The sequence below is a fragment of the Corylus avellana genome, chromosome ca2 (assembly GCF_901000735.1).
Source record: "Corylus avellana chromosome ca2, CavTom2PMs-1.0".
NCBI classification, from domain to species: Eukaryota; Viridiplantae; Streptophyta; class Magnoliopsida; order Fagales; family Betulaceae; genus Corylus; species Corylus avellana.
Window position 1 is genome coordinate 9,852,100 of NC_081542.1, and position 21,303 is coordinate 9,873,402.

The 21,303-nt window shown below is 36.0% G+C and overlaps 1 protein-coding gene and 1 long non-coding RNA gene across 3 annotated transcripts; both read left to right on the forward strand.

Annotated features, from left to right (window-relative positions):
• Positions 1 to 65: 65 nt before the first annotated feature.
• Positions 66 to 2,458, forward strand: LOC132173019 (uncharacterized). 2 transcript variants are annotated; one of them, XR_009439223.1, is made up of 2 exons: positions 66 to 247; positions 1,986 to 2,458. It is a non-coding gene; the product is annotated as an uncharacterized LOC132173019 (long non-coding RNA). The 2 variants fall into 2 exon arrangements; XR_009439222.1 differs by having other exon boundaries at positions 1,991 to 2,458.
• A 7,115-nt stretch (positions 2,459 to 9,573) lies between these two features.
• Positions 9,574 to 18,586, forward strand: LOC132168474 (uncharacterized). Its single transcript, XM_059579464.1, has 6 exons — positions 9,574 to 9,794; positions 9,899 to 10,012; positions 14,509 to 14,737; positions 15,916 to 16,007; positions 16,982 to 17,089; positions 18,280 to 18,586. Exons 1-6 carry the CDS (start codon positions 9,690 to 9,692, stop codon positions 18,439 to 18,441), a joined length of 810 nt encoding a protein of 269 aa, XP_059435447.1. The 5' UTR covers positions 9,574 to 9,689; the 3' UTR covers positions 18,442 to 18,586.
• The last annotated feature ends 2,717 nt before the right edge of the window (positions 18,587 to 21,303 follow it).

Genomic DNA, 21,303 nt, shown 5'->3' on the forward strand with positions numbered 1-21,303 from the left:
GCACAGAAATATCTAAGACATAAACACTAGATTTTTAAGTTCAACTAATCCACAAAATCTCACGACTAGGTCTACGCAAGCAGGCACATGGCCTGAGACTTGCCGTGGGTGACCGTGAGCCTCCCATGGGTCACGGAGGCTGGCTCTAGCCGCAACCCAGCCAAGGGTGTACTCATGCCACCACCGGTTTCGCTACTACCCATGCCATCGCGATTCCGCCTCTGCTCCTCCACCGATAATGTCTCAAGTGAGTTAAGTTTTTTATCCGATGAGTTGATAACAATTTAATTATTATTTGGTGTTTTGATCTTATTTTCTTAAGGTGTACTAGGCGAGGTGTCAATATTTTAATGGAAGGCGGAAAACATCATGTTCTCTGCCACGACCGCATAGAATCACCTCTCATCCATATTATAGTAAAACAAATTCCTACAAAAATTTGAGAATTCATTTACTTGTGCGATTTTTTTGTATTCTCTAATATTTTTTATTGCTTTTAAAATTGTGAGTATAGAAAGAAATTTTTTTTGAAATTATGTTTGTATGATTTAGAAAACAGAAAATAAAATTGAGAAAACATGTTTGAAAAGGTAAATAATTTAAATATATTTTAGAATTCATGTTAAGGAGAAATTTATTTTTTTGCACACACTCTTGTCATGCTTACTGACCACTCCCATACATCAAAATAAGCAACACAAGTCAACTCAAACCATCAGCTCTCAACCATCAAAATCCACTACATGACATCCCCTCGACCCTCGCCACCACTTTGACACATCGGTGACCACCCTAATGCCCGGAAAGCCACCCTATTAGGGTCTTGAAGCACCTCCTCTTTCCCTTTTAGATGGTATCCCACACACATAGGCCTTCAAAGGAAAATGGTCTCTGATCAAAGCTAAACTCACCGACCTCCAACCCTAGCTCACTGAGTTTGCCGAGTTCCCCAACTCCTCCTCATTCAACACCCTCTCCCTTAACCTACTTCACTTCATTTCCCACACCTTGAACGATGACGACTCGCTCTGCAAGAAGTGTCAGACCTGTGATTTTTTAGAAGGTAAGCTCAAGACCCAAAGCGACATTGACTCCATCTTTGTAACGCTCATAAAACTGGCATTGATCAATTTGGCAGGATTACTAGCAATTACCCCAGTTTACCCAACTTGTGGCTAAATGGGAAACCACCCCTCTAAATATTATCAGAGTTAATGTATAGGAAGATGGAATAAATCTGAGAAGTCTATTAATCATTATAGGTACAAGTATAATCATCAATACAAAGACACGGAGCAACTAACAATAATTTAAAGCAAACTTGATAATAATATGAAGATCTTTCTTAAGCCAAAGTCTGTGGTGGCAACCGCACCACTCTAGGGTTCTAGAAACAAGCTTCCACATGAGTAATAACCATGTAAGTCTAACGACTTAGTAAATAAACCTCACAATTGGGTATGGCATGAGCCAGTTATTATTAAGTAGAAATAAACATGCAATTGTGGTAAACATTTAAAAGATGTGTTGTCTCTGTTAATACACCGCAAAAGTATTGTTTGGTTAGTAAAATGTGGTGTACTTCTAGCGGCAATCAGCTAAGTGTTTTAATGCATAAAACTAATGTTTTATAGGTCATAACTACCATATATAGTCTACTCAAGATATTACTGATGAGCGCCAAATGTTGCATATTCAAGCCCCTTAACTCGCATATGTTAATTCCTTAACGTTGTTATTTGTTTGATTTTGTTTTGTTTTTGTGTTTTCAAGTGTTTAATAAAGATACAAGATTGATTTTGGGCTTAAAACACACTTTGAGAAGGCTTAGCATACGTCTTATTATTTTGACCATAACATTCTTCTCAAATATCGAATTAAGGTGAATCAAGATGCATTGAAAAGCTAACTGAAAATTCTAGAAATCTTTGTGAAATACAAATTTCCTAATTCTAATGTTTGCTATGCCAAAATCACCTTGCAAGATAAGATCGCAAATCTGTCAAGTACGTAGGTGCGCTCGAGCGCATCACAAGTAGGATCGAGCACACTCTTGCTGGAAAGTTCGAAAAGAGCCCTAATCCACCCTAGAGAAGGTTTTCAATCTCCTACTTGGACTATGAGACTGACCTATGACTTTTTTGGGATCTCTAGGGCTTCTAGGACTTGTTTGCTCCCTATAAATAGCTCTCAAGGCTTCAAGAAAAGGTGTGCTTAGTTTTAGAGACAAAAATCTTTTTAGAAGCTTGACAAGTTGAAGAGGAGATAATCCATGGCTGAAGGCCATCCCAGCACCCCGATGAGCGGCTAATCCTGTAATAGGGCATTGATGTAGCCCTTTCCAAGTAACAATGGTTTAATTATATTTTAATTTGGGCTTTTCTATATGCATGATGGTTGTATAACTGTGAGAATTGATCTTAATGTTTATATTCAATCATAATAAATTTCTTATCTTGTCCTAGAAAGTCTTTTATAGTGATTGAACTCAATCCTTTATATTTTCTGTGATTATATGAATGATTGTTATACAACGACTTTAATTGATACATGATTTTGATAAGCAATGTCTAGGGAAGACTAATTGTACTACACCCTAATTTAGTGTGATTTAGGTAGACAGTTTGTGTCAACCGAAGATGAGTTATGTTTATTCATTGATTGTGTATAGCCTATTAAGGAATTAGATAGTTCATACATAAGGAAGATGGATCGTACCGCATCTTAGTGGTTAGGTGGACGGTCTGTGCCAACCGAAGATGGATTATACTTATTTCTTAAATGATGGTATTTTCTTGACTACTCGAGTAAGACGAGTCCTATATCATGCATAATATGAATTTTCTTTATTAATTTATGATTGACCATTGTTATGAGGTTAGTGGTGAATTCAACCCCCTATTATATCTCTCATTACTATCTTTACTTTTATGGATTTAATTTAGTTTAAAGAAAATCAAATCAAACTTCTTTTAATTAAGTTAGAGTTAATTTTGAAAAACTTGATAACAACACCCCTGCAGTCCTTGAAGTTCGATACCTTCTCTATAGCCTTATCCTACAAGGATTCGTCCTATTGTGAGTGATAATTTATTATTGATATATTTTTGCTTTAAAAAGACCACATCAATTACCCTTCTCAACAGAGTTGGCGCTGTCCTGAGGCACCTATAATACAATGCCAATGCCACGACCATTGTACGCTGCTGTCCATAACACTAACAGCCCGATCGAGTCCGACCTCGAGTGGCCCACGCTACTAATGATGTACAACCTGTAATGACCAGCCCGTTAAGGCTGTGCCGGTCATGAAATAACCATTGGATCTAAGGCCCATATAACACATTCACAAACAGTTTGACCATAGAATCAAGTCTATATAGTAAGCCCATGACCATTATACTGCACGTACCCTTGTATCATGTCATACAATGCATTTTATCAACCAATTATTAAAGTAGTTACCAAGTTGTAAAAATATAGGCATGCTCATATCATATGCGTGCTCAGTCAGCTGACATATCACACGTTTTTAAGGAAAGTGTTGTAAGTGTTTAATTACCTTGTGTGCTCGTTAGAGTCCTTTGACATCACGAATCCCTACTATAACAAAACATGACTCATCATTATAAGCAGTACTAGAGAACTCTACGATGTTCTATCTAACGAAAATGGTTGCTAAAAACCTTCGTACCACATATTTGGGCTAGAGGGCGTTTGCCTTGTTCTCTAAGCGAGGGCGAACGTTAGGCCATAGAGTTAAGGCTCAGCCAGAAACTCCCAAATTTAGGCTTCTATCTAAAGCTATGGGTTGGTATATCTCTTTCTAGGCTCTAAATAGGCACACACAAGTACAAAACATACTATCATGTAACTTTAAAGGAAACAAGGGTGAGTTGAAAGCTTTTCGAAATCAGTTTTGGTTTTGTAAGAAAAATGGGCGCAAGAACTTGCCAAGGCATTTTTAAAACTTATAATACTAGGAAAATAGTAACAACAATAAAAAAGGCATAAAGGAAGGGTCAAGAAATCACCTTAGAAGATAACTAAGGCACCAAACTCTCTTCCTTCTTTCTCCAAGTCTCTCCTCACATTAGGGTTAGGTTTTTATGAGGTTGAAGGTGGCTGAGGGTCAAAGAGTAGGGCTTACATAGAGGGTGCAGGCGTGCCTTGTTTTGAAAAAGTGGAGAATTGGTTAAAATTGCTTTTAGAATTTGGCAGCGAGCGCTCGTGTATTGTTGAGCGAGTGGTCGGGTACTATTTACACGATGGGTAAAAAGGTTCAGGCGTACGTTTGGGTTTTGCCCAATGGATTGAAGACTGGTCAACGAATGCTCATGTGGTCCCCTAGCGAGTGCTCACACCTCGACCAAAAGCAGGCGCTCGTGTGGTCCCCTAGAACGTGCTCGACCAATGAGGTGATTTTGAGGTTTTTGCTTCCAAAAGTTTTAAGGGGTTGGGTTCTTTGAAAAATGTTTAGGTCTTTTGGTCTAAGGCCTTGTTTTAAGGGAAACATTAACTGTTTAAGTAAGAAATCTTTAACACTTTAAAAACAATTGTTTTTCAGGGTATTACAATCTTGGCCAACATCAATCTCACATCAAGGACAATGATTTTTTTTTTTTAATTTTTAATTTTTAATTTTTATCAAGAATGGGGTTCTCCAAGATAGCGGCATTCCAGGCATGAGCTCTTCGTCGTCGAAGAGAGAGGCTGTGAGAGCCGAGTCAAGAAATCGAATAACCCAATTGTTGATTAAGACTGTCGAGTCGAATAGCCCAACGATGAACTGGTTGCTAAGTCTTCTCAAAGACACCTACTCGATTAGAGTTCCATGAAGATGAGCTATCAAGTCATGTTGTAATCTCGAGGATTTTGTTGGTGGAAACTAGGTCTATAAACAAGCCGAGCTTGGACGAGCTGGGGCTGCTCAAGCTCGGTTTGTGAAAATAGCTCATGAGCTCGAGCTCGGCTCGTAACGGGTTTGGAATTACCAGCTTGGCTCGGCTCACCAAGAATAATTTCTTGTGCGAAATTGAGCTCGAGCTCAACTCTTAGATGAGCCGAGCCCCTTATCAGGTACTCGGCTCGCCCAAATAGTAATGTATAAAATATATTTTTTAAATTAAAAAATTAAAATTAATAAAAAGAATGGATAACAAAAATTAATATATAAATTATATCAAAAGGGTAAGCACACCAAAAATTTTTTGTCCCCAAGTTTTTTTTTTTTTTGTTGACAATTTACTCCCTGCATCAATTGAAATGCCAAGAAAATCCTTACCGTCAAATTTTTTTAACTGCCATTAGATTGGTTGAAATGCACCGTTTTGTCACGTCACATAATAATTTTTTATTAATTTAATTTAAAAATCAAAATAAAATTAATAAATTTTTTTTTAAAGAAAATAGAAGGGGTGGCCGGAAGCCACCTCAGCCAAGGGCTGAGACTTGAGAGGCCACCCCATAATGGTTGGGGTGGCCAGGAGTGGCTCTTTTTTTATTTATTTTTATTTATTTTTATTTAATTTTTAAATTAAATTAATAAAAAATTATTATGCTGATGTGGCAAAACGGTACGTTTCAACCAATCTAACGATAGTTAAAAAAATTTGACAGTAAGGATTTTCTTGGCCCTTCAATTGACCTAGGGAATAAATTATCGAAAAAAAACACTTAGGAACAAAAAAGTTTTGACGTGCTTACTCAAGATGTTTTGATATAATTTCCCATATATATATAACTTATTTTAATCAAATTCTCTAAAACCACATTACAACTTACAACTAACAAGACAAACATTTACAATTACAACTCCAAAATTATGCCAAAAAAAAAAAAAAAAAACATATCAAATATGAAATAGTATTACAAAAAAACCTAATGAATATTTGCAACATCATTATGATATATTGATATGCAATTACAAATCAAATTTAAAAAAACCTATAATCACTTTACATTTTCCAAATGAAATATAGTCTTTACTAAACAAGTGAAGACAACAAATAAAAAGCTCAATTTACAAATGAAATCTTGAAATTCACAAGCAGCTTTTGGTAGGAAAAAAAAAAAAAAAAGGCTGAACAGTAGACATTGGCGCTAGTAGTCTGGCAGAACTGTAGAAGGCAATGCTTCCAAATTCTAGCAAAATGTTGCACCATCTTTTTATGAATATTAAGATACAAAAGCAAAATTAAATATATGATTGACAAAAGATTTGAGTCATTTGACTATTCAAAAGCTTACTTAGCTGTTAAAATTCCAATCAATGCCACTACCAGCAACCTTCAGCTTTGAGGTTCAGAAGCACCAAGGCAGCAACATACAAATTTCCAAATCAACAAGGCTGCAATTTTCAAATAAAAGAAACATTAAATTTTCAAACCAGCATGTAATCAAAACCCAAGATTTATCAAACCAATAAGGTAATTTGCAAATGAAAGAGAAAAAATAAAATTTCAAACCAGCTTGTAATCAAAACCCAAAAATTTCAAACCAGTAAGGCAGGAACTTCAGCAACTTCAGTATTTTCTCAATAACCTAAATACACACTAAAAAAGGTTTAATATATTTTTTCTCTCTTGCATTACTTAGTCAATGTCAATAAACTTCATTTGATTAAAATGTCAAGGGAGGTATGATTTAATTACAAAATTTAATTTATCATATCATTAAAAATGAATTAACCTCAAATCCCCAACTCCAAGCCTTCATGTCTTCAAAAAAAATTATAACACATGAATCACATCATTGATATAACAATAACAAATAAAAAGTGCAATACATTGACATCTACATATTAATAATTAATCTAATAACTAAAAATCCAAACATTCATTGAATTAATCAAAACTTAAAATTTTCAAACCAGCAACAGCAAGGCAGAAATTAAGTAGGCATGAATGGTGGAAACTTTTGAATCTTTGATTGCCTTAAGAGGAGAGGTAAACCAAGCACAATCTTCTGTATCTGGGCCATACATCCCTACCACAATGCTGCAAATATATTAGTTTGAAGAGAAATTATCAGATAGAAAATGTCATGCAGCAAAAATAAGCACTCAACATTGCAGTAGGAGATAACTTGCTATAGTTGAATTTCCCATAAATTTCTAAGGAATCTTCCTGTGACTACCAGCAAGGCAACAAGGCATCAACTTCAGCAACATAAAAACTTTCAAACCAGCAAAGGCAGCAATTTGCAAAATGAAAGAGAAACAATAAATTTTCAAACTAGCATGTAATCAAAACCCAAAAATTTCAAACTTGCAAGGCAGCAAGGCAGGAATTTCAGCAACTTCAGCATTTTCTCAATAACCTGAATACACACTACAAAAAAAGGTTTAATATATTTTTACTCCCTTGCATTAATTAGTCAACGTGAAGAAACTTCATTTGATTAAAATGTCAAGAGTTTTTTAATTACAAAATTTAATTTGCCATATCATCAAAAATGAATTAACCTCAAGTCTCCGACTCCAATCCTTCATGTCTTCAAAAAAATTATAACACATGAATCACATGATTGATATAACAATAACGAATCAAAAGTGCAATAACATTGACATCTACATATTAATATTAATAATTAATCTAATAACTAAAAATCCAAACATTCATTGAATTAATCAAAACCCAAAATTTTCAAACCAGCAAGGCAGGAATTTAGCAAGACAACAACTTCAGCAATTTAATTTTTTTTTTGAATAACCTAAATACATACTAGTACTACAAATTTTCTAAATAACCTGAATACACACATGATTAATATTATATAACAATAACCATCAAAAGTGCAATAACAAATGGATTGACAAGATATTAATTATGGATCTGACTTATGCGTTGTAGTAACAACTCCACATGTCTCCAAGGGGTAGCTCAATCGGCTGGAGACCACGCCTCATAAACTAGAGAAGACTAGTTCGAATCCCCATCCCCCTCTTGTGTGGACATGTCAAAAAAAAAAAAAACTCCAGCACATCTCCTATAAAAGTAACCAAGGGATCAGATTTTACATCATTTAATTTGAGTAAAAACGACGTCACATAACTCTAGAGGCAAACATTTAAGCGAAACAAAATATCACGCCATTTGTTCAAATTCTCTTGTTAAAAAAATAACTGAAAATGATAGATATGTGCTGGGGGAGTATTGTGAAACTAATATTGTAAGTCTGAACACACAATTTTAAAGGCTAAATTACGAGTTTAAATGCCAAACTGTAATTTTACCAAATGTGTAACTGCATTTTCAAATTGCTCGATTTAAAATTGTTACTTTTTAATTGCGCGTTTTGATATTGGAAACCCAAACACATTGCAAATGCTTATGTTTTGATTTGTTTTTTAATGCATTATGCTGAAGTAAAAATCGAATCTATCTATTTGTTTAATTTGGCTTATTTAATTAAATTTTGGGTTGGAATAAGCTATGATTGTTAGAAAAATGCTTACTTGCTATTTAGGTCGAAACTATCAAGTATAATATGCTTTTAGATGCCTGTATTGTAGGCCAAGTTGCTCATAAATTAGTACTAGACCGGAGTATATGGTTTCTGTATGTTGGCGTCCTCAACCAATTTGTCAATGCCTTCCATGGAACCATACCCACTTTTAGATGCCCGTATCTAAAAAATGTTTTCAGTTGATCAAGGAAAATAACCTTAACGAAACGTAAAATGGTTTACACTTTGCATTTGCGTAAATCATTTTTTGTCACTCTCCCACACCAAGGCATGCAATTTTGAGAGAACTCCTAAAAGGACTTATCTACTCGAGTAAGTCTTGGGATACTCGAATACCTACCCAGGTAGTTGAGACATACAATGGCCTTCTTAAAATTATCCGTCCAAATTAAAATAATATGGGTAAACAATTGTATGGTTAAAGGACTAGCTAGACAAAAGAAGTAAATTATATATATATATACTTAACCTACCATTTCTCATGTTCTCAACTGTTTCTTTTCATCATGGCAATGAAGTACAAGAGAGATCTCTTCGCAACGGAATATGATCTTTTCCAATTTAAATGAACCGGATAAGATTCAGTTAATTATAGTGGAGGAATATTTTTGTCTTTTTACTTTTTAAGAAGACAAAAATACTTCACTATAACTAACGAGATATTTTTCAATTCAAATGAAATGGAGAGGATTGTAATTCCTTCGCAACATACAAGACACAAATGATGAAATGATTTTTGTAAGTGGACTAAAAGAAGAAAGAAATATTTATCCACCGCATCAATGGCTCCTTCCCTATAATAGTGGCTTACAAGCATGTATAAACCCATAGATTGATGCACATATAACCCGACCCGAACCTTTGATTGGTCCTTGCTTGCCGCTCAGCCTTCTTCTACGGTCACCTTGCGCCGCTCAGGTTTCTCTGAATCTCTCTCTTTCATTCTCTCTCTCTATTTATCTCTCTCGGCCTCCTTTTGTCACAAAAATGTCAAAGCACATAATACCCGCATTACCCGCCCCGCCTAGCCCCCGTCCCGCAAAACCCGAGACCGCGGATATTATTTACTATAACCGGGTTGCGGTTCTAATTTTGATGGGTTCCGAAATACTCAATACCCCCGATCCGACCCGTGCCCTTTCGGGACACAAATACCACATTCATTACGCTTTACGACCTTCCCTCTGTGTCTCGCATGTAGTTGTCCTTCCGTATTTTGCATGGAGAGAAAGGAGACGAGGGAAGCGGAGGATGATGGAAGCTCAAAAAGGCCTTCTCTTAAAACCCGCCATCACTTCAATAATCACGACTTCTGGAAACACAAGGTCCGTTTGTTCCATTTTTTAATTTTTAAAAATTATTATTATTATTATTAGTTCCATAGCTGTTTTACAATCTCTGATGTGAGAAATTTGATGGGAAAATGTAGCTCAGAGAGAACTGTTACAAAAGGGTCCGAGAGGATCGAACCCGCTTGCTTTGGAAATTGAGGTTGCCCTCTAACACTGCTTTTCATTCTCTCAATCACAGCCAGAACCAAACGGTCAGAACCCTTTTTCTTTTTAATTATTATTTTTCCTATGTTGGTCTTGAATTTGTGATCCATCTAACTGTTATCTCTTTTTGTTAAATCGATTCTAGATTTTGCAGAGTGATTGTTGTTCTTAGAGTTTGTTTGGCACTGTGATTTTGCATACCAAAAGTGCTATTTTAAACAAAATCATGGTTTGGGAATGCATTTCAAAAAAATTCTGATTTTAAAATGTAATTAGTCTGCGTTTTCCAATCGGATGCTAGTGAATTTTAAAGGTTAAACTGAAATTTTACCAAATGTTTAACAGCGTTTTTAAAAATTGCATTTTCAGATCGAATAATTTAAAATTGTTACTTTTTAATTGCGTGTTTTGAAATTGCAAACCCAAATAGACCGCAAATGCTTATTTTTTAATGCATTATGCTGAATTAAAAATCGAATCTATCTGTTGGTTTAATTTGGTTTATTAAATTCTGGGTTGGGAAAATGCTTACTTGCTATTTAGGTCCAAACTATCAAGTATAATATGCTTTCAGATGCCTGTATTGTAGGCCAAGTTGCTGATAACTTAGTACTAGACCGGAGTATATGGTTTCTGCATATTGGCATCCTCAACCAATTTGTCAATGCTTTCGTGGGATGTGTTTACCACTTTTATAGAGGAAGAGAAGCCTCATGAAGTGTATTGGTGAAGAATTGAGATTGTTCCTTTAGTCCAACTTATTTAGTTCACCGCCCTTCACCTCATCAGAAACCTCTAATTCTTATAATTTTCTTTCTACATTAATGCTGGAGACTCACTAGTCCATTGAAATTCTCTTGCTCTGATGGGAACTATACGCTGGGAATCTAGCTTATTGGTGTTGGGTGTATAGTTCATCATCATTTAGTTGTCTAAAGCTCTATAGATTTGGGTTTCTCACACAAAAGCATTAACAGAACTCCATGGGTTTGGCTCTACCTGTGGAAGTACATAAGCAATGGTCCTTAATAACGTTGATATTAGAAATGCCTCATGGGGAGTTAGATTTGATGTGCAAATTTAATTGAGCCATTCACTTGGATCTTTCAGCATATTCATTTTGTTATAATAGTGGTTTTGGAGTTTAACTGTTATCAAGATGATATTCTTGTTATGCAAAGTGGTTCATGGGATGTTATTGGCTTGAAGGGCCTTTCTTGTATGCATTTTCTTTTGAGTGATTTTGGTGGGTTGTGGTTGAGTGTTAGTGGCTAGATCAAGTTGAGGCATTGGAATTTGTTCCACCCGCCGGAAGAAGTGTGTTTTTTTATTCTATAAAAGAGAACAAGTCATTGTTTGTATTTGAAGTATGAAGTTGAGGTAGGTGTATAGTTTAGAGATCCAGGTTGGTGGATGACACTTTTAAGTGACTATGATAAATGGCAGGTCTTCAAATACTATGCTTGCAACTGGAGAGTTTAGTTAGTTGATGCATCTTAACTAGATTTTCATTCGAAGCAGTTTATTGACTTGACAGGTACTTAAGCAGGAATGGAGATAAGGTGTTGCATTTAAACCTATACTTCAGTTTCACCCTTTTTTTCCTCTTCATACAAATGTCATAGTCATCAAAAAGATAAAAAAGAAAAAAAGAAAAAAAGAAAAAAAAGAAAAGAAAAAAGAGAGAGAGTTTGTTCGAGTTAGACTCATAAGATAGTTGGAAAGGGCTAGATATTTTATGCTTATTGTGTTGGTTGTCTCCTGAATCAGATTTTGAAAATATATTTTTCTCCCTTCCCCTCTTCAACACTTCTTAGTAAATGTTGGAGGATGCATTTAGAGTAATGGCTAAATTACCTGTATAAGCAAAGCCAGAGGATGTAGAAACGAATTTTTACAGTCAAGACATAAGCCGACAAGGTGTGTCTACCTCTTCCTTGCTAAAGATATCAATATCAGCAGAAGTAGAACTAGAATCAGGTTTGCAAACAGTCAAATCTACTATAGAAGTATGATTGGCACGAGACCTGGTTCCACCTCCGGAATGACCCCCTTGACCTCTCATGGGACGACCATGAAGTATCCAACAAGTTTCCAAGTATGTTGAGACCTATTATAATGTTCACAAAATAATTGTCCTTGTCGTCTAAGGTGGCATGTGTTCCCTTGCCACCATCCCAACCCTAGTAATCAACTTTCGAATTACGTGGAGATGCACTAACTAGAGCAGATTATTCCTATGAAATAGAATGGAGCATTGTGCTATGATGGCTCTCCTCGTTTTGGACATATTCAAGACCTCCCTTAGTGAAGGAAGGGGTTCCTTTCCAAAAATCTAAAAACGAACTAGATAACTGCCACTATAATGGCTCTCCTCATTATAGCTATGTCAGCACTAAATGACATGCTGTTTTGGACACTGCCATATGACCTGCTGTTTGCCATCACACCCAAAAACGACCTGTCATTTTTCTCTCTGATCTGAACCTCCGCACACAGTCACTAGAGATGACACTTCCTCCATTGAACATTGGGTTTCCTCAAAAAACACTCAGAAAACATCCAAAAATCGCCGAAGAACCGAAAAAATACTATCTTTAACAACCGATTCATCAAAAAATGACCCAAATCTTACTTTTCCGCTTGCCGGTCAATCGATTCAACAAATCCCCACTGCTTGCTGGTTTGCGCTTGACAGGGCACAAATTTCCTCCACTTGCTAGTTGTGCTTGACAAAACACGCCAAATATAAAAGCTCATATGATGGTAAACCGGGAGCCGCGACTGACAATCATCGAAGAACATAGATTTGGTTCTACGCTGATGTCAGCAACTGTACAACACAGTTTCTGTGTTTTCTTGGATTGTTTGCAAGGATTCCGTTTGCTCTGATACCAAATTGGAATAATGGAGAAAAGAAAAAGATAGAAGAAAAAGAGTTTGAGAAGAGAATGCCAGAATTAGGATTCTCTTCCTGCTCATATATTATTTATAATTGTCACACATTGTATCAGTACCTAAATGTCCTCCAATAAAAGAAAATAAAAATTATAACACATCAACAAAAAGCTCCAAACAAACAAAATCTTTAGAAAGCCATGACCCAAAATACTTTAAAAGATCTAAGAAAAAATAAAACAACATATTCAAGGTTCTTCTAGAGGGCGTGGATCCTGGAGCCCATGTGTTTGGCTTCAACCACATCTAATTATGGGAAGTCAAATTCTTGGGGAAGAGGGTTGGCTTTGATGTGTTCATACATGGCAGTAGTAGCTGCCGTTGATGGAACTGAGAGGAAGAGCAAGAGTGAGAGAGTGAAGGAATGTAAGGGGGTGTACTTGTGGAGGGTGTTGGAGGTAGGAGGAGGAGGAGAACCTGAGGGTGCAGCGACAGGAATTGGGGTATAGTTTGGGAGATGAAAGAGAATGCGAAGTGCGCTTTAGGAGTAAGTGGATTGAGTGGGTGATGGAGATGCATGTTACCATTAACATGTTGACTATTAGAAGGGCTCATAGTAGGGCTCTTTTTGGTATCACCAGCACAATCTTCATGTCCCTTTTTTTCTTTGTTTCCTATGTTTACTGAAAGTTCACTGAAAGAGATTTGCTCGACAAGCACGATGACGAAGCTTTGATGTGTCGAGCACCGAAAGCAACCTGACCCACCAAACCATTTTCAAAAAGAGTTGTTTCCCCAGGCAAGTTAAAGAAAAACAAAAACCCCAAAAGAAAACGGTTCATTTCACCATATATGTCCCAGTTTTCTTAGGGCAATTTCATTATTTCATACCCCCCAAGTTGCATATGTCATACATGTGAAGGTTTTTCTGTCCAAATTAAAGCCAGATTTCGACAAGGGGACATATTGAAACTGAAACTTGAAACTAGGGGGCAGGTTATAATGATTGAAAGTTTGATGCTGTACTTAGAATAAGATAGTAGTTTTTGGGAGAAAGAGTAATTTACTCTAGAAATAATGTTAAGAATTTTTCAAATAGAGATAAAATGATTAAGTGCATGTCATATGGTCAGATTCCATTATCAATCTGGATAGAATTATAATAGAAGGCCCTATTGCCCAAATAGCCATAGTTCAAGTATTAAATGGACTGACTTTAAACCACAAGGGGTATAAATGTCACTGACCTAAACTTGGATAGATGTTAGTGTATTTCAGCCTAGAGAGAGAGAGAGAGACAGAGACAGAGAGAGAGAGAGAGATTGATGTGTGTGTATATATTGTAGGCCAAAATACACTAACATTTTTCCAAGTTCAAGTAATAGCATTTACACCCTCTCTTTCTCTTGCCCCCCCCCCCCCCCCCAAGGGGCAGTATATAAATATATAGCCTTATCAAAAAGAAGTAAGAGAAAGAGTGGCTCACATGTGTGAATGAAATGTAATTATTTTCTTCTTTCATGAATGACCTTGTTTCCAGATTTCCTATATTTCTCTTCCTTCCAGATTACCATTTTCTCTGAAATCAGTTTTTATATCCCAGCACCTATTCATTCCCCCTTTTTATTTTTTCTCCCTTTTGCAGGACTTAATCAAATCTACTTTTCATGACATAGTTTCTGATGAACTCAAAAAGATTAAGGACTCATCATTGAATGGTTGTTTGAAGTTTCCAACTTCTTCCCCCGAGGCCAATGATGTGTTATGGGAATATGATGGCCTTCATAATGCTCATGAAGGCGAATGTGAAGAAATATTGTTAGAAATGCAAAGGATCTTTTATGAGGATCTTACGGCAGAACCAACTAGAAAAGGTGAAACATGGTTTCTCCATTGATTCCTGATGAATATCTCCAAAATATCCAATTAAACAAAGGAAAGATGCTATGACGTGAAATGAAGTATGGCAAAAAAGCTTCTGTATAGATGCAACTATTCTCAGAGTAGTGATTAGAAGCGATTCATGCTCAAATTTAAAAAGAAGCAATGTCCTTCAAATATCTAAAATGATGCAAGTCCTCTCAACCAAACGTGACAGCACTTGCTGCAAAGTCATTTTTGTTGACATGGAATATGCCATTGGGACAATTGTCCATGTCTATGTCAACAAAGATTCATAATTTTTTATTTTTTTGCTTTGAATTAAATAATATAAAATTTCTTTTTTTCTTCTCCTTCCCAAACCACCCTTAATACTAATGCCAATCCACCTCCAACTCACTCCTGCCATTCAGGGCTTCCAACTTGTCAATTGCACCGAATTTGTGGCACCAAAGAATGAAGGAACCACAGCCACTAAAGAACTCATTTTCAGTTCTATTCCCTGCTTTATTATCCAAACCAAAAACTGCCAAAGAATCACCAAGCCTAGTTACAATTAATGATATGCAAGCTTCATCATGTCCATAAACCAACAAAAATGACAAAAAACCCACAATAACTTCTACGAGAAAATTATAATTTTCTTTATGTCCAACTTTGATACTGGCACCGGATTTGGGATGTCCATTGATTTGGTGGCACAAGCAGTGGACACGGCCATGGTTTTGGGGCTGTGAATGAGCTCATAAGCATGAAATAGGAAGAGGGAGAAGGGTTTTTTAGGGTTAGGGCTTGGAGGTTTGGGGGGGAGAGAGACAGTTTTGTTTTTGTTATTAATTTAGTTGAAAGCAAAATTTAAAGATCTATGAATATGCCATAGGGATAATTGTCTAGATGGTGTATGCCATGTCAGCATAAGTTGCTTGGCAGTGATTTTCGTTACAGTTGGTTGATAGGAGTATTCAATTGCAACATTCTATATATTTGATGGACTTCATGCAAGTTTCAGGGACCAAAATTGGTGTTTAACCTTTACTTTTGTTCATAAGTTTATTTATTTTTTGGATAAGGTTGGTGTTTAACCTGTACATGTTTATATCGATGTACATATGTCATCTTGGGGCTTAAATGGTCAACCCATCTTTGTGAGCATAGATGTTACTGCTTGCAGAACCTGATAGATATATTGAAACATGGGAAGATGAAGAAGATGAATACTTGGCCCGTGCAGTTTATGAGCATATGCAGCTCAACGATGCGCAGGTACAACAGCCACTTTTATGAGGATTGTATAGATGAATTTTTCTACACAAGCGTGGATGATATACAAAAGTTTTAATATATTTATGTATCCATATATGTATGTCTTTGTGTATCCATAAAATTTACATATAATTCCATATACAATAATTGTTTCTTGGTCGTATATCCATGTTCAAAAGTCTCTTGAGTTTTTTATAATTCCCTATACAATAATTACAAGTCCATTAGGGCCATTTTTATGATCAATCTTGTTCTGTGTTTCTAGTAGTTTCCAAGTTTCTTACATATGTGTTGTACGGGTCAGGTTTGTCTATCACACATATCTGAGCTAGCTTTTCTTCAGTGGTCAAATAGAGTCCTACAGATTTCTAAATCAACTGGTTTTGTTTTTGGAAGGTTTTCAGTTTTGAATTAAATTTTATTTACTATTAATAGAATTCCTCTTGTACAATAGTGAAATTAGGGTTTATTTAGTGGAGATTGAGGTTTTATATTTTTTGCCAAATATTGAAGGCCTAGCCTTTTTTTTTTTTTTTTTTTTTTCTTCCCACTGTTCTTTCTTTATCCTTATTCTTCATCATTGGTTGTGAATCAAGCAATACCCATGCAGCTCAACCTTACAGAAACCCTTGCAACTCTAGTCCGATTTTGTCTGTTAATTCTTAAGCATCGTTAAAGCCATTCCCATGCCCTTTACTTTGTCAGGACAGCCATAGCTCAAGAACTCTGAGGCTATTCTGAAGTCACCTTTCTTGCTTTATATCAATCTGCTGCTTTGGTTTCCCATATTCTATCAAAACATGTGTCATGTGTTTTCTGTGCATGCAACATTGCAAAGATGCTTTAAAATAGTTTCTTTAACAATGCCCTTCACCTATCCTCCTTTTCTTTTTTTTCCAAAAAGGAAAAAAAAAAAAAAAAAGGAAAAAAAAGAAAGAAGAGCAATTGATTATAATTTTGGATGTTGATGGTAGGTAAGCGAGAAGATTTGGTGCCCCATATGTAAGCAAGGAGAGTTGCTAGAGAATTACTCTCTCATATATTGCACTCTTTGTAAACTTCAACTCAACAAAGGCGATGAGGTGTGTTGCTATCTCCTCTCAATCCTATGTTACCCTTTACACAAAACTGGTCGACTTTATAGTTTTAAACAATAATGTAATACAGCATGTGTTGAATGTATGACATTCTAATCATGACTCAATTTCCTCTATGATAGCAACAAGTTTGTTACAATTTTTGACCCAGTCCCTAGTTGTACCTGCTGTCTTTAATTTTTTGGTTGCTAAAATGAAATGGAAGCTTGATTCTTTTATTTGCTAAATTGTGGTTGTGAAAAGTGCAGGAAATAGATTTAATTAGAATATGACTGCATAGCATCAAAGTCAATTCAAGGTGCAACAGGTGGCCATATATGTCTACTTTCCTGCAACTTTCCCACCCCTTTATCTAATAGTGGGTGGAAGTATTAGCAACTGAAAAAAAAAAAAAAAAAATTGACATCTTTTGATGCTTTCTTATCCTTTTTTTTTTCTTCCTAATTTTAGTTGTCGAGTAACTCAAACATTAAAAAGTGGCTTAATATTCTTCAGAATCTAGTGCTTTCCTTTCTGACAAGATTTTTCTCCTTTAATATTTAGATGGGCCATCATACTTGTCCTCTTTATATTTTCCTCATTGATTTCTGCATGGTTAGAATCGTCCTCTAAGTTTTACTTTTTTGTTTAGCTGGGAAGAGTGTATTTAGGACATTACTCATAAAAAAAAGAAAGAAAGTGTATTTAAGACATCAGAAGTGCAAATGACATAACAGATGGAACTCCTTACTCCTGTTCAGCAGACAATGGTGGCTTTGACTTTGGCATGTAGCTAATTATATCGTTTATCTCCTTTGATCACTGAATTACGAATGTGGCAAAAACTCCTGGAGTATTTCAGATTGTCTTATGGAAACAATTCAAATAAATGAATTTTATTCGTGAATATATAATAATTCCCTTTCTGACAAATTTCTTCATTAAATGTTGCAGTCCTTGCTGGAAAAAAAAAAAAAATCAATAATATGTTTGTGATTAGTGCTAAATGGTGGAAGATTCAAAAATTTGTTATTTGTTTTCCTTTCTTCTTTTTTTCCTTTTCCATGAAAAATAGATTTACTTAGAGGGAAGTGTAGAAACAAATAAGAGACTGCTAATGCCAGGTATTGGATTAGTATAAAATTATAAATGATTCATCAACTTGAAGTCATTATTCTTATTTTTGGGTGTTTTAGGTAAATTTGGATTTGTTGCGGATTCGGCTAGCACAAGTGCACACAGAACATCTTGATCGTGGTTGCAGATCGAAACCCAAGTTTTGCGTCGAGACAAGATTTGATTTAACTGCATTGTACATTTGTTGTATGAGTTGCAAGATATTTGAGGTTGTAATATAGTAATGGTAGTATATATATATATATTCCAACTTGATACTAATTTGAATATATTCTCAAGCCTTCTGTTCTTATTTAGTTGTCTGTCCTATCATTTTGGTTAGCTTTGATTGATAGTTTTTCTCATGGAATGCTCTTCGTAAAAGGTTTGCTGGATAGGGGAAGTTTACACCAGTTTTCTGGCACATTCTGATTTGTATAGGAAATAATATGATCATTCTATTTCAAGGCTTCAGGAAGAATGAACAAGGACAATGGAGAATGTGGTAACAATCTCTTGCCCTTTTTCTATTTGCTGGGACAAACCGTGAACTCCAAAACCTCCTTTTGTTCTTTTGGGGCTGAAGTACCATTTTTTTTTTCACCTTTTTTTATATTTATATTATGGAAAAATGTTTACATACCCTCTTCAAATTATCACTGAATGTGTTTGGGCTCCATTTCAAAATATTCTGTTGAAACGAACAGGCCTAAGCACCCCAATAAGTACTCTTAAACCTCCTATTGTTCTATTGGGTGGTAGGGGGGTATGTAGACTTTTTTCTATATTATTTTATTGGGGTATTTTGGCTCCATTTGTTTTGGTGTAAAATATTTTTTGAAAAAAGTTTTTTCTATTTTTAAGTGTTTGGTGCAGCATAAAATACTGGTCAATCTAAAAATGTTTTCAGTTGATCAAGGAAAATAACTTTAACAAAGTGTAAAATAGTTTTGTACTTTGCATATGTGTAAATCATTTTTTGTTGCTGTCCCAAACCTCTTGGCATGCAATTTTGAGAGGGCTACTAAAGGGACTTATATGCTTGAGCAAGTCTTGGGCTACTCGATTACCTACCGAGATAATTGGGACATACAATGGCCCTCTTACAGTTATCTGTCCAAACTACAAGTAATATGGGGTAGACAATTGCATTGGGTCTTAATCTCACTCTCTCGAATATCTTTTATTATTTATCATCAGGGATGAAGCCAGCTTTGAATTTGTGGGGGACACACAGAATATGAATAGTGAATGCAGGCACAAGACAAAGAGTAATTTGAGGGAGACCAGGGCCACTGTCGGTCCCCCCTAAATTTGTCTTCGATTATTACACTCTTTCTATGTGACTCCTCTTTGTTACATTTCTCTCTTCCTTGCAGTTTCTCATATCATATGAAAGAGTAATCTTAAAAATCACATTTTTATTCTTCAACTATCCGACAATGCTCACATGGCAGTCCTAACCAATCAAAATCAATTCAGGGTGCAACAGTGGGGTGAAGATCCAGCCAAGTGGGGTGTACTTAGCCAACCTGTTTTTTTACCCATCATAAGATAAATCCTCATCATTGGGTTTTATTGGCACCCATCTGCATGGAAGGGGATGCCCTCATTTGGTTACAGGACTTTGAGACATCTGTGAGGAATGACTAGCTACGATACCTTTATTGCAGACCTATCCAATCGACTTCGCCGAAACTATTGTTGCTTGGAAAGGCTCATACGGTTTTAAGTACAAGGCTGATTTACACTTGCATTAATTCATACAAAGCCTGTACGGTTTTATGCGAGTAGTTGCTTGGAAACTATTGTTATAAGTAAACTCGACCAAAGAAAGGTACTAAATCCAACTATCCTTGAGATTGAGCATACATATTCTCAACATATCCTTCCAAATTTGGATGGCCCGCTTTGACTAGCCATCAGTCTGCTGGTGGTAGGCTATGCTAAAGTTCATATTCGTCCCAATTGCCTTCTACAAGTTTGTCCAAAGCCTTGATGTGAATCGAGGGTCTCGATCAGACACTATGGTAATTGGTATCCCGTGCATTCTGACTCTTTTCCTAATGTATAGTTCTGCTAGTTTCTACATCGAGTCTGTAACCTTGATGGCGAAAAAGTGTGCGCTCTTTGTAAGCCTATCAATCATCACCCAAATGACGTCTTGTTCACTTGGCACCTTTGGCAAACCAACCACGAAGTCCATCACGACTTCCTCCCATTTCTATTATGGGATGTGCCGGTGTTCAGCCTTCACTTACTAGCAAATGAAGAATTGTGCTACGTACTTCGCAATCTCCCTATTCATGCTACCCCACTAGTATCATTTCGTCATGTCTTGGTGCATTTTTATACTTCTGCGGGTAGGGCATGTCTGTTGAGGCAAAAGCTTCGCATTGCGATTTCCTACTCAATGCATCTGCAACTACATTGGCTTTATCAGGATGGTATTGCATCGCATAGTCGTAGTCCTTTATAAGTTCCAGCCATCTTTGCTGCCTTAGATTCAACTCATTACGAGTGAATAAGTACTCCAAACTCTTGTGGTAAGTAAAAATTTCGCACTCGCACATTGCCAAACTTGAACTCCTCGTCAGTATGTGGTCGGAAAGTCACTTCCTCCCTTCGGCAATTGATGCTCGCCTAGTGTTTCAATAAACAATCCATCGCAAGGATTACATTGAAACCGAGCATTTTGAAATTCCTAGGCTCGTAATTGTTGTTGAGTCCAGGTGACCATGCTCATGCATATAGAACCATCTGTTCTCTTCTTTTGAGCAGGCTGTTACTTCAAATAACCTCTAGATCAGATGAATAATAATAATAATAAAAAAACCAATTCAATAATTTTATACACATGAATTAATAAATCCTTAATTATTACACATCTTGAATGGACAGACTACCTGAGTTTTATGTTTCTTTAGTTTTGGTATACATCTTGTCTCATAATCAAACCAGCAGAAATAACACGAAAACACGGTTGGTTAAAGGACTAGCTAGCAACATATGACATACACTTAACCTGGCATTTCTCATGTTCTCAACTGTTTCTTCCCACCAGGGCCATGAAACTGAAATTCCATGATGAGATCTCCAAAAGC

What these genes read in the sequence shown, in the direction of transcription:
- LOC132168474 (XM_059579464.1), top strand. Translation starts at nt 9,690, where the DNA reads ATGGAGAGAAAGGAGACGAGGGAAGCGGAGGATGATGGAAGCTCAAAA. An exon ending in ACGACTTCTGGAAACACAAG is followed by an intron (nt 9,795 to 9,898) that starts GTCCGTTTGTTC and finishes GGGAAAATGTAG; the next exon opens with CTCAGAGAGAACTGTTACAA. An exon ending in GGCAGAACCAACTAGAAAAG is followed by an intron (nt 14,738 to 15,915) that starts GTGAAACATGGT and finishes TACTGCTTGCAG; the next exon opens with AACCTGATAGATATATTGAA.